The sequence below is a fragment of the Myotis davidii genome, unplaced genomic scaffold, assembly GCF_000327345.1.
Source record: "Myotis davidii unplaced genomic scaffold, ASM32734v1 scaffold875, whole genome shotgun sequence".
NCBI lineage: Eukaryota > Metazoa > Chordata > Mammalia > Chiroptera > Vespertilionidae > Myotis > Myotis davidii.
The window spans coordinates 838,040-851,832 of record NW_006286244.1 but is presented as its reverse complement, the minus strand read 5'-3'; the positions used below and the strand labels follow the sequence as shown (position 1 = coordinate 851,832).

At 47.8% G+C, this 13,793-nt stretch overlaps 1 protein-coding gene across 1 annotated transcript in view; it reads right to left on the bottom strand.

Moving 5' to 3' along the window:
• Positions 1 to 12,810, bottom strand: part of FH (fumarate hydratase) — a 14,162-nt gene extending 1,352 nt beyond the window's left edge. The window contains exons 1-8 of the mRNA XM_006757651.2: positions 12,640 to 12,810; positions 9,744 to 9,854; positions 7,782 to 7,958; positions 6,296 to 6,478; positions 5,841 to 6,006; positions 3,904 to 4,107; positions 2,473 to 2,600; positions 368 to 521 (exon numbers count right to left, since the gene is read on the bottom strand). Coding sequence (XP_006757714.1) covers positions 368 to 521; positions 2,473 to 2,600; positions 3,904 to 4,107; positions 5,841 to 6,006; positions 6,296 to 6,478; positions 7,782 to 7,958; positions 9,744 to 9,854; positions 12,640 to 12,678 — 1,162 coding nt within the window. The 5' untranslated portion in view covers positions 12,679 to 12,810. The remainder of the gene's footprint in view (positions 1 to 367; positions 522 to 2,472; positions 2,601 to 3,903; positions 4,108 to 5,840; positions 6,007 to 6,295; positions 6,479 to 7,781; positions 7,959 to 9,743; positions 9,855 to 12,639) is intronic.
• Between the last annotated feature and the right edge of the window lie 983 nt (positions 12,811 to 13,793).

The window sequence follows — 13,793 nt, the reverse complement described above, 5'->3', positions numbered from 1 at the left end:
GCGCAGGCGAGCAGGTGGAGAAGGTAGGAAACAGAATCCCTCCCTTAGCTGGTCGCCAGCGCCACCTGGTGGAGAGGCTCCTACCAGCGCCTAGAACACAGCGCCCCCGATTCCACTGAGATGGAAATCAGTTTAACTACTCCTTCTGAATTGAACACGTTTCCAAATAAAATGAAGAATAATAGGTCACGATTTGAAAGACTATGACGCTGTAGGTCATATCGAGTGTCTTACAACACACTTTCAAATATTCTAGAAGATTCGACTTAAACAAGGTCCGAAAGGAAACTGCTGTCTATAAGCGTTTTAAATCGTTTTAGCTCTTCAATTCTGAACTCAAAATGGCCTTCGGCTTCGGTCGCCTTACCTATGTGAGGGTTGAGAGCAGTCACCAGCATCAGGGACTCGTTCATCAGCTTGGCGATCCTGTCTTTGTTGGCCTGGATTCCCACCACACAGTTTTCTGTGAAAGACACTGCCGCGTCCCCCAGCAGCCTGGCCGAGTGCAGCACGTTTTTAATCTACGAGAGGGAGAGAGACTTAGTGAGCCTCGCTATGTTCGTCCAACAACATAGCGTTATCTACTGGTTCATAAGAGAACACGGAATTCAGTACACAGACAGCACCCCTACAACCTTTAAGGCACCATCTCCAGAACAACAACTAGGAAAGAAGTAAACATTTGAGGGCACAGACATCTAAAAGAGGAGTAAGTAACAGATGCAAATAACTATGATACAAGCTAGCCGGTGGTATTATGAAACACGGGCATAAAATGGTAGGGCTCAGAGAAGGGGGATGAATTCTAGTTGCAGGACTGAAGTCTCATTGGGGGGAGGCCGCACAGAGGGTGGGGGGGGTTAGGAAGGGGGGGCTCCTCCCTGCGGAGGGAGCAGAGACGCAGAGGTCAGAGTTCAGCACGTGTGCGAGGAAATCAGGGAAGTCAGGGCGTCCAGCTCTTAACGGTCACACGTGTTTTTATGGTTAACGAAACAAATATTCCAGAGTCACTTTCAAGTAACCTTTCATACGATACTAAAACAGTATAAAATCAATTCGTTCGTTTTAGCATTTTCTTTCTGGTAACATCCCAACACGGATTAGGATATGTATCCACATCCTAATGTCTTTTGGTCCTAATTTCCTTTGGTCTAAAACCCCAGGGTCGGAAAACTATCCTCTCAACACGGACTCTGGTAGAAGTCACAGAACTTCAGGACTCATTCGCTTGGCGATAATGAGTATGAGAGAGCAAATGTTGATTTTCTTCACTTATTTTCTACTAAAGACAAAAGGGATCTTGTTTAAAAGAAAAACAGAGATGAGCATTCATTACTGCCCGGACCTGTATCTGCCAGGCCCGGGGGTCTACTGTTTGCAAAGTGACCTGAAAACAAAGCTATGGGCCGTCTCCTTCCTGTTCCCCTAGCACAGCGGTTCTCAACCTGTGGGTCGCAACCCCTTTGGGGATCGAACGACCCTTTCACAGGGGTCGCCTAAGACCATCAGAAAGCACATAAACACATATATAATGACATATTGTTTTTGTGATGAATCACTATGCTATCATTATGTTCAATTTGTAACAATGAAATTGGGGGTCACCACAACATGAGGAACTGTATTAAAGGGTCGTGGCATGAGGAAGGTGGAGAACCACTGGCTTAAGCTAAACAGGGAGAATGCAGTAAGTATGTGATGAGCACACTGCATGGGCAAACGTAACGTTGTCATTTGTGCATTCTTATCAAATTAAAAGCAGACTTTGCACCAGACTGAAGACACAGCATTTTACACAAATAAAGGCCTCGGAGGATGCATTATCTGCAGCCGGGGAAAGGAGAGATGATGCCGTCCTGTTCCAGCTTCATAAAGAGGAAGAAGTGTTAGGGGACAGGATGATGTTTGCAAAGCATGCGGAAGAGGTGAGGCCAGTGAGAGGGGGACAGAGGGGCAGGAAAGGGAGGAAATTCGGCAGAAACGAGGGCGAAGGTGTTGCAGGAGGAAGAGTCGGGGAGGTGTGGGCGAAGAGCCGTGGAGGTACAGTGACTGCGAGAACAATCACGCGCCAGGAGTGAGTGTGGCGGGAGGGGCCTCGAGGGCCGTCGCTCCTTTAAAAAGACGGAAAGGGAAGAAGGAAGAAGGAAGCAGCAGTGTGAGGAGCCGGGTGAGCAGGGCCGTTTAAACTGAGGAGGCTTCTGATTTCTGGCCGCTGGTCCCTCCCCTGGTGAGGGGCACGGAAGAAAACTGTACCCTACCTTCCAGACGTTTCTATTAAAACTCAAACCATCGAATTCCTTAAGCTAAAAGCCCCCTCACTGAACATGCAGGATCACCCTCCAATGGTCGTACATACTGGACTTCCAACGGCTGATCAGCTCATCAGCTGCCTGCTGAGATCCATAAAACCCCATGGAAGAAAAACCAAGACCATCAGCCCTCGGGCCACACCCTAGCGCACAGCTCACTTACCATCATCGGCTTGAACACGTTCAGTTCAAAGTGTCCGTTGCTGCCCCCAACGGTCACAGCGACGTGATTGCCCATGACCTGGGCGGCCACCATGGTCATGGCTTCGCACTGCGTCGGGTTCACCTTGCCTTCAAGAAAACCGCCGGGGACTCCGGTCAGACACACGCACGGCTTCGAGCCAGTGAAGGTTAGGGTTACGTCAAATAATCCAAACCGGAAGGGAGTCTAACTTCATTAAATGAAGAAAGACACGTAATACAGCGAGGCCCCACCCATCAGTGCCGATTTAAGGAAACCAACCAACCAGAGAAAGGAAGGTGGGTAGCCACACTGAACCATTCAATGGCTAATGAGTAATGAGTTAAATAGAGTTGAATACAGTTCTCTCCATCTGCATGGCTTCCATTCATTCTAGAACGTTTGCAGGCTGCCGTGGGAACACGTATACAAGCGGGACTTTACCACACGCAGGGGCTGCTCAGAGGATGGTGACACTCACCTGGAATTTTCCTATTCATCACATGACTCTCCAGAAGCCCCCTCCTCTGACAAGCTCAAGTGTGAACACGGATCCCAGACCCCTCTAATGGATATAAAGCAACGCACTGGGAAGACTTTGCTGTAACTCTGCATTTCTCTTTTTGAGGCAATTGCCTTGAATTGGCAATCAGCTGAACTCATGTCATTTTTCAACATGAAATACTTTGAAGTCAGGTCTCTTCTCACCCTGTACTTGCAGAGTTAAAAGAATCTGCAGTCGGGTCTTTCTTGTTCACCATCAAAAGTCACTTTGTCGGCTTTAGTCCAACCTACAGAGGCCTTTCCGGATCGGATCCTGGCACCTGACGTGGTGCTACCTCAGCTCCGTGACCTGCTCCTGGGATCAGCACACACGCTCTACCTTCACCTCGGTGCAGCAGTCAGCTTGCCACCAGCTATTCCTCCAGCCCCAGCCCCACTCACGAGTCACTCCTAAAGGTCCCTGCGCTCCTGCTACGGCCATCTGACGGTCCTGCCCACGCTCCTCCGCTGGTTTCAATGAACAGCATGTGCGTGTGTCAAATGACTTCCCCAAAGCAAGAAACGGAAGGAGGCGTCTGGCACATCCCCTTTTCTCCAACCCATGCGGATCCCCCTCCTGCCTGTGCTAAACTCTCCTGGCTCTGGACTGCGGAAGGCAGAACTATGACGCATTCTCCAGTGTGGGAAATACGCATGCTCCTCACTAAAACGCTTTTCTCCTACACGATGGAGTGAGGCCCCTGGAGTCCTGATCACAGGTGGCCCCAACGACCATCTGAAACAAGGGTGCCGCCCACGCCCCCTCCACCTTTGAGATCCTGGGATCCCGCACCAGAGGGGATGTGCCCTGAGGACGGGGATGCCCGGCTCTGCGAGGACCAGCGCTGACGCCGCCCGGGGGGCAGGTACCTGGCATGATGCTGCTGCCCGGCTCGTTCTCCGGCAGGATCAGCTCCCCGAGGCCTGAGCGGGGCCCGGAGCCCAGGAACCGGATGTCGTTGGCGATCTTCATCAGGCTGCACGCGGTCGTGTTCATGGCGCCACTGAGCTCCACCAGCGCGTCGTGGGCCGCCAGGGCTTCGAACTTGTTGGGGGCTGTGACAAAAGGCAGGCCTGGAGGAAGAGGGGTGACAGCCCACGTGAGCCAGCAGGCGAAAGGGCGTGGTTTCCTAAGGTCAGCGAGTTGAACAGAACATCCAGCAAATGAAAACCAGAAACAACAGGAAAACTTCACTTCAGAGAAATAGACAAGTGTATCTGAAGACTAAAGTTTTGTCTACATAGCTTCAAAAGGTCCCGAAGGAGTGGAATCAACGATTCCAGCACATTTAAAGGATGAGAAAACAAGTACGAGAAACATCATGACGAGAAAACTCCACCCGCTGCAAACACGTGTGATGCCTGACTACTCGAGGGAAGGTGAGAAGGAGGTAAAAGTCACTCTGCTCAGTCCACGCTCCTTTCCTAGGACAGTCTTCCTCCACCTCAGGCTGTTCTGTTCTCTTCTCCCACCAGGGCCCACAGATCCCCAGGGCCCACGAACCCCCGGAGAAACGAGGGGCCCAAAATGAATGGGACCATCTCAGTCGGTCTGTCCTGTGTTCAAAATTTCGAAGATCTACGTATTATAGTGCAGTTCTTCTTGGTTAAAAAACAAATGTCTGCTACTAAGCCATCATAAGCATTGTCCAATTATCTCTACCCTACTCCTCTGCTAACACCTGCATCTTAATAAGAATTTTCTGGACATGACAACCTGGCTCCAATAGTAGTTACCATTATGGAGAGCATAGTGCTCTACGAAGAGAAGACAGAATTCGAAAGGGCCTTAGTTCAGAGGATTATCACAGCATGTGGACAGGAAAAATCAAGTCTGTCCATCTGTACAACATATTTATCATTCAAATGAGTCTCTCAACCAACTGTTGATTCTGCCTGTTCTCAAAATAAGTATCTGAAACGCCTTTCAAGAGTAACAAAGCTGGCACTGGCGGATTTTCACTGCGTGTTGCAGTGACGTCACCAAGAGGGGCAGGCTGCCCATGACTGCTCACCCTCACCGGAATAGAGCAACTAACTGTTCAAGCACAAGACACCCTGGCGGATCCTGGGACGAGGGTGAGCCTGACACACCCTGCACCAGAGAACAGACTGCATTAGGGGTGAGAGAAGTGGCTACACGGTGATCTCCCATGAGCCTCTGGTTCCTCCAGCAGAAGGACAACTAGGCCCCCGCACCCCCAGCAGCCCCAGCACTGTAGGTCGCTTTGCTGGAGCCTCTACTCTGACCTCCCACCATGGGACTGCAGGGGACTCTGCAGGGCTCAGCCACCGGAAATCTGACTGTGACGGAGGGGGAAGGAGCTGGCGACAACCAGCACAGATTTTGGCCGACTGCGTTCATACCTACAGCGCCTGGTAACCCCACCCAGCAGCTGTGCTCATCTGTGGAACCAAAGAAGGGGCGCACTCTGACAGGGAACTAGGGGAGCGCAGATGTTCCTGAATGCAGTGCTGCCAGCCCGTCGGGTCTGCCCACGCCCAGGCAAGGAGCGACATCAGTCACAGCCCCCCACCATACAGCACCCCTCCCGCCCTGGGTAGAGTATCTTCCAGGCCATCGGATCAGAAAGGCCGGTGACAACTCCTGGAGGCAGTGCGGCCCAGGGCACTGAAGCCGAGAGGTGGCCGAGCGCCCGGAGCCGAGCCAGAGGCCTGTTTGGTCAGGAAGCCTGGCGTGTGGGCTGCTTGAATGAAGACAACAGAGAGAGACTCCACTGGCCTTAGAACACCCGGGACATACACAGACCAGCAGAAGGAAAGGACTAGAAGTCACATCTCCCGACCTGTGAGCGCGGCCACCTTCGCAGCCACCTTCTCGGCAAAGCCAATTCTCGTGTTCAGCCCGGTCCCCACGGCAGTGCCCCCGGCCGCCAGCTCGTAGATCCGGGGCATGGCAGCCTTTATCCTCGTCATGGCGTATTTCAGCTGCTGAACGTAACCACTGAACTCCTGAAAAGAGAAGGACGCTGCGGTGAGAATATATAATTTCCTAAGGACGTAAACGTTCCTCTAACTGCACGAAATAGAAGTGAGGGGAAAAGGGGACACGTAATACTTCCAACAATAAAGGTCTTTTTTTTAAAAGAAAACTAAGAACCACTGCTGACTGGTGAATGCAGAACAGCCTGTCACTGAACTGTTACACACGTGGCCTTTGAGACCAGTGTCACTTGGTGAGGAATTGCTGGCCGTGGGTCCCGCCCCCTAACGTGAATCAAACCTAAGCGCACCCCTCTACCTGCCCAAGAGTGAGCGGGACCGCGTCCTGGGTGTGGGTCCGCCCGATTTTGATGATCTGGGCGAAGTCTTTGGACTTGGCCTCGAGCGCGTCGTGCAGCTTCTGCAGCCCCGGCAGCAGCACCTCGTGGACCTCCACGGCGGCGGCGATGTGCATGGCGGTGGGGAAGGTGTCGTTGGAGCTCTGCGGGCGGTTTTCCAAAGACAGGCCAATGGTTAGAGCAGAGGCAACAGCACCGAACTGGAGTGAAAACCTCCCTAAATGGCGACTCGAAACTCGGAAAGGTTTAGTGCTCAGGGTCAAGTCTAAGGTCGCTGAGGGTCCAAGGAGCAGCAGCCTGCTTCCCTGCATGGACTGTGCCGATCCCACCTGCAGTGGGGACCTCATCCATCAGGAAAGTGACGTGAGGATGCGATGGTACCTGACGGCCACACGGCGTGTACAGCCTCTCATAAACATTTTGGCATCAGTGAAACCTCAGGAGACTTCTGAGGTAGGTCACCACCATAAAAACAGGAAAGCCCTCGCCCTCGCCAGGCTGGCTCAGTGGATAAAGCATCGGCCCAAGGACGGAAGGGTCCTGGGTTCGATTCCACTCAAGGGCACGTACGTACGTCAGTTGCAGGCTCAATCCCCGGCCCCAGTTGGGGTGCATGTGGGAGGCAACCAATAGATGTGTTTCTCTCACATTGATGTTTCTCTGTCTTTCCCTCTCTCTTCCACTCTCTCTAAAAATCAATGGGAAAGTATCCTCGGGTGAGGATTAACCAAATAATAGGAAAGCCAAACTGTCTAAGAAGTCATGTGACTTGCCAAAATATTTAGGGCTGCAGTTCCTTGGGAGAATGGGTGCTTGCGGGGCTGGGGCAGGGACAATACATGACGAACCAGGAGCATCTCTTAGTGCGAGAAAGTAAATCAGGGGGTGTTTTAAAGGACAAAGGGCCTGCCCACTACTGTGAAAAGTGACACAAGACATGCGGCCATTAAGTGGAGGAGACTAAGGGGATATGACGAATCCCGCAGACAAAAAGGACATCGGCCGAAAACTAGAGCAACCCTAATGCAGTCTGCAGAGAGCAATGTTTATCTCTGAGAGAGGTAAGTGTAGCAGGTTTACACAAAATGCTTAAGATTAAGGGAAGCTGGGAGAGGGTATACAGAAACTCTTTGAAGGACCTTTGCAATTTGTATAAGTTTAAATTATTTCAAAATAAAGAGTGTAAAATATAAACCAAAATAATAAAAACATACATATATACTAAATTCAGCTGCCCTAAATAATTTTCCCCTAACAGTGATTTATGAAGTTTAAGACGTTAGACCCGAGACTCCTGAAAGCCATAAGAACATCTCAGAAGTCCTTTCCATTAGAGAATGTGAGCAGAAGAACCTCCTTGTCCAAAAGCCAGCACCTGCTGGAAAGGATGAATCTCAGGTGCCCTTTTCCGTTTCCAACACAGAAAAGACGCGAGGCAATACCGACCTGGCTCTTATTGACGTGGTCATTGGGGTGCACGGGTTTCTTGCTGCCCAGCTCGCCTCCCAGCATCTCGATGGCTCTGTTGCTAATGACCTCGTTTACATTCATGTTCGTCTGGGTCCCGGACCCAGTCTGCCACACCACGAGGGGGAAGTGGTCATTCAACTTCCCTTCGGCTACCTGCAGAACAGAGGTCACAGAAGGGATTGCTTACAGTAAGAACGGCGATACTCACTGAGCCATTGTGCTCAGCTATGAGTAAGGTGGCAGCGTGTGCAGTGCTATTGTAAAGGTGCTCACTTGACCCTATGCGAGGTGACTTGCCGATGGGACCACACAGCTTGTGGCTGTCCAACCACGGTTACTTTAAAAAGGGAAAGATGAGCCCTGGCCGGTGTGGCTCAGTGGACAGAACGTCGGCCTGTGGACTGAAGGGTACCAGGTTCCATTCCGGTCAAGGGCACAAGCCCGGGTTTCGGGCTTGATCCCCAGTAGGGGGCGTGCAGGAGGCAGCCGATCCATGATTCTCTCTCATCATTGATGCTTCTATCTCTCTCTCTTCCTCTCCCTTCCTCTCTGAAATCAATAAAAATATATTTTAAAAAATAAAAATAAAATAAATAAGTAAATAAAGTGAAAGATAAACTATTGTGAACCAACTAAACTGAAGCAAAGCCTTCTTTCTTCTCTTTCTCCAACTGCCTCCCCCACTCACAGGCAGACGGGCCACCTGCTCAGGATGCGAAGGGTTCGGGGTTCAGATGCATACAGTCGGTGCACAATGGGATGTCCCATAGATGGACGGTGGGGTCAGCACAACGCCCTGGTGGCTTGGAGTGAGTACACTAACAGCTACGTGAGCGCACAGGTGTCCAATGAGTAGCAACTGCCAAGCGCAGAGACACAGTCCAGATTTGTCCCTATTTTGTCATAGTTTTATACCTTCAGTTAATGTGATAGTTTGGGGACTGCATGCTTTCTAAGAGAGTGGGTGCTTAACCTCATCTTCGGGAATGGTTTTAGCTTGGGGAGGTGGGCAGGAGCGAGGTGGGGGAGTCTAAGGGGGAGAAAGGGGACATCTGTAATACTTTCAACAATAAAGATAAATTTTTTAAAAATCAGCATGCACTTTAGAAATCTATTTGACCTTAAACAATTGGTTCACTTTAAAACTTTTTTCCCGAGTTCTTATAAAAATAATAGGAGACCAGGATAGAAAATGTTGAGAACTAAGAAACGTATGTTAGCCATCATAGTTCCAGCCCTCAGAAATAATGACTATTAGTATTGGCATCTCCTTCCAGGGTCCACTCCAAGCCATGGGAGTGTGTATGTGTATAAAAAAAACACAAGTTTTCTGTTCATTTTTTCTAAACAAAATTAGGATCATAAAATACATAAACTTTGTTACCTTTTCCCCCACTGCTTCTTATATGGTGGGGTTGTTCAATGATATTCTTTAAAAATTTTTCTACAGCATCACCATATAACTTATTTAAGTAGCTGTAATGGTTGGATACTTTCAAATTTGTTATTATAAGTGGTACTGCAATGAACAACATTATGTATAGTTTTCAAACTGTTATCTTTCCTTCCTTCGGATTAAATTAGAGGGTTAGTGAAATTAGTTTCTCCATACAGATTATCAAATAATAAGTTTTTAAATGAACTGTGTATATGTAAAATAAGAAATAAAATATATAAACAGTGTCTCTTCAAAGTTTCCTTTAAACTATATAAATTAAAGGAAATGTCAAGAGAATCAAAAATGAAGGGATACGATCACGCACAAATTTCGCCACCACAGATTAAGCACCGAATTAATGTCCTCACCAAAGGATATGCTGCCACCCTGCCCTGAGATGCATTCACTCAGACATTCACAGTGCCCCGTCCTCCCGCCACAGCTATCGTCCACGCGTGACATGGCTCGGTGCCGCTAGGAAAACACACATCACCTCCTACCTCGTCTGCAGCCTTCATGATTGCACTAGCAATCTTTGGATCGAGACCATAATCCTGGTTTACTTCAGCAGCGGCTCGCTTCAAGATGCCAAAAGCTTTAATAACTGGGATCTAAAATTAATCAGAAAAATATCTCAGATTTGCGACTTTAGTGTGAAAACTTAAGATTATTATTTTATGCAGGTGCAAGAGTTGTACATAAAAACACACACATACACTGTACCATTCATCCTAATCTTTATAATACATTATAACATATAAGTGCTTTATTGCATACTAGAGGCCCAGTGCATGAATACGTGCACTGGTGGGTCCCTTGGCCTGGCCTGCGGGGATCAGGCTGAAACCGGCTCTCCGACATCCTTCAAGGGGTCCAGGATTGCAAGAGGGCACGGGCCAGGCTGAGGGACCCCACTGGTGCACGATCAGGGCCAGAGAGGGACTGCGGTAGGGCTCTAGGGCATGTCCGGCCCCTCTCGCCCAGTCCCGATCAGCTGGACCCCAGCAGCAAGCTAACCTACAGGTCAGAGTGTCTACCCCCAGGTGGTCAGTGCACGTCATAGCAACCGGTCAAACGGTCGGACACTTAGCATATCAGGCTTTAATGACATAGGATATGAAAAAAACAAATGGTGCTCAATCATATCACCAGCAATCACCATGATTTTCCCTTGCTGGATCCCAATCTACCTTATCATTTTTCCTTTCCTCCTCTTAAAAGAAAAAAAAAGGGCAAATAAAATAAAGATAGGAAAGTGGTCCTGGGAAAATTGGACAGCCACATGCAAAAGATTATACCATACACAAACATGAACTCAACATGGATTCAGATTTGAGTGTAAAACCTGAAACCATAAAAGTTCGCAATGAAAACACCTCCAAAAGCCAAGGCCACGAGAAGCAAAAATAAACAAGTGGAAGTACATCAAACTAAAAAGCTTCCTCCCGGGAAAAGTAAATCATCGACAAGATAAAAAGACAAACCACCGAATGGAAAGAAATACGTGCAAATCACCTTCTAATAAGGGGTTAATATCTAAAATATACAAAGAAGTCCTACAACTCACAATCCTCAGGGAAATGAGTGGAAAAACAACAACAACAAAGTGAGGAATAAGGCACATTAAACCGAGGCCAAGGAGAATAAACAAGGGGCAAACAGAAAAGGAAAAAGAAACAGAATATACTTATTTTGAATTTTAAGAAAATAAAGTAAAACATTAGAAGTGTTTTAGCCAAATAGAATGGAGACAATGGCACACAGGATTAGAAACTGAAAAGCTGAAAACAAAGGGGAGTTTAAATTTCTACAGGCGTTTGGCGGGTTAAACCATTGCCAAAATCAACTCTGGCCATCTGACTGGGGTGATGACCCCGTGTTTGTGGACTCACACAGGGAGGAAGGGTCAGCGCAGAGGAGCTGCTATTAAAATAAAACGGTGAAATGTGTCACTGCAGAGAGAGGAGAGAAGGCTCTCATTATCCTTAAAGTACTCCCATTAGAAGTTCATCATCATTTTAAATTGTGTTCCTTCGGACCTCAGGGACAAAGGGTCACGGTTAATCATACTCCTCAGCTCAAGTGCACACAGTCTGCTTCATAGTTAATAAAGTTCAGGAAGTTAATCCAGATGAAGGTAAATGTGAAAAAAATGGATACCCCAGCGCCCATCATTCTCAGTCGCGTAATCCGAACAGCTGGCCTGCCCCTGCAGCAGCAGCAGCTGAAATCAAGTCCTGCACCTCCAACCCCACGCCTCGCTGGCTAAAGCCAGCGAATCAAAACGTGAGCCCTGCTTCCTCCTATCAGTGCGGGTTAGGACCGGCCTCCTTAATGCCAGGAGTTGAACTCTAAGACTGACCTCACTCATCCCAAGAGCTGACTATCTGAGAATGTTTTAGGATCAGTGCCTGCCCCGTGTCACCCACACATGTCACCTGAGCCTGTGTCTGTCTCCCTCACCAAGCTGGCTGCAGGTGGCAATAGCAAAGATTTTCTTCCAGAAGATTCAGCTGCCTATTGTCAAGTTGTAGGAACCTGTCCAGATCCAGTCTTGAAGGCTTAGGAATGAGCTAACCTATGGAAGCTAAAAGTACTGTGAAATAAAAGTATATTTAGAAGATAACTGTTAAACATTATCTCATTGGGTGAGCCCTGGTTACTTCTAAGCTGCTAAACCACCCTGCACTCTGAAGTGACTATTGCTCACACTAGTTGGTCTCAGTCGGATATGTGATATATGTAATCAATTCTTTCCACTTTAACATTTCTGAAATCGAGGTGCACCTCACAATCGATGACACGTCCGAACTTTAACTGACAGCCCTTTTTAGTGGTACATGTCGGCGCATCTTCTAACTGATGTCATCTTAGCTTTAATGAAACACGACAGAAAGTATTCTAACCATTAAATCATTCATGTGGCACTGAACAAATACATATATATTATCCATCAGATGCCAGACACGGTAAAAAATAGTTGTAGGTATTTGTGTAGACTTTTCTGGGAACTGACACCAAGAGACATAGAAAGTATAATATTATAGAAAACTCTGTCCCTTTTAAATCAGTTTTTTTTAAAACTCAGTGTTAATTAGTAAAATAAGTAAATAAAACTTAAGTACTGAAATTAAAAATGCTTAAAAACTATAAAAACCTAGTAAAAATCCGAATAATCTCAGTGGAAATGAAAAGACAAATCACTTAGTTCTATCAAATAAAAATCCAATAATAGTATTTAAAAAGGTCTTTGACAGTTTAATGAAAGAAACTTTGTATTGCTCACAAAGGTCTCCAATAATAGCATTTTAACTCTGTAAAATTTTATTCGTGACATAACGTGACTCGTTTGCACAAAGCCTAGTCATAAGACAATATTTCCAAGAGTGCACTTACTGGCATGCGCTCCGTCACACCTCCGATCTTAAAGTTCATTGTCGACCTCACAGTCTGGGCGCCATAATACTTATCATTGGGGACCTTGAGTTCACCAAAAGTATCATATTCTACCCGGAAGGAATTCTGGCTCGCCTAAAGATGGGAGATAAGACAGTATTACAGCTTGAACATAAATCAGGTATCCAAAGCAATAACATCATATCAGCTGTAAGGGCAAAGAAGCCTTTGACAAAACATTCCATCCTGACTCTCACTCTACTCCCCTCTTCAGCTCTTTCCTCGAGAAACTGTTCTCACGCAAATTTATTATTATAGACTAGAGGCCCGATGCACGAAATTCGTGCAGGGGGCTCAGCCCGAGCAGCCCCAGCTGCTTCAGGTCATTCCAGAAGGTCATCCTGGAAGGTTGTTCCGGAAGATCGTTCCGCCATGCAGTGTAATTAGCATATTAGCACTTTATTATATAGGACTAGAGGCCCGGTGCACGAAATTCATGCACAGGTAGGGTCCCTAGGCCTGGCTGGCAATCAGGGCCAATCTGTGGGGTGACTGGCGGGACAATCAGGGGGCCCTCACTGGCACCTGCGTTGGCTGGCCTGGGGCCTGTGGGCTGGGGGAAACTCCTGCATTGAGCATCTGCCCCCTGGTGGTCAGTGTGCATCATAGCAACCAGTCGTTCCACCGGGTCATTCCTCAGTTCAGTCTATTTGCATATTAGGCTTTTATTATATAGGATGTTACAGACATTACAGAACTCACACCCTACACAGATGATAAATACCAAGAAAGCTTTTGAGGCAAAACAATCTCTTCCCATTCAGCAGCATGCCTATTAGTGGTCAAGCTTTGGCCAATCCAATGTTCTTAGGGTCCTGCTTATTTTACTAGAAACTTTAGAAAATGGTCTAAAAGTTACTCAGTTTGTAACCTTTTAGAATGAAGAAACCCTTTGGGAATATAGAGCCAGGGCAGCCAGCCAGCCAGCCTGGGTGCGCAGCGAGGCCCCTCCCACGCACACGCAGGCACTGGAACTATTCATTAGCCCAGGAGTTCCAGGGGTACACAAAACACCCTGACTTTTGTCCTTTATGGGCCCGAACATGTCTTGGCCTCGGAAACCCCCCACAAGGAAGCATTTACAGTATTTAACG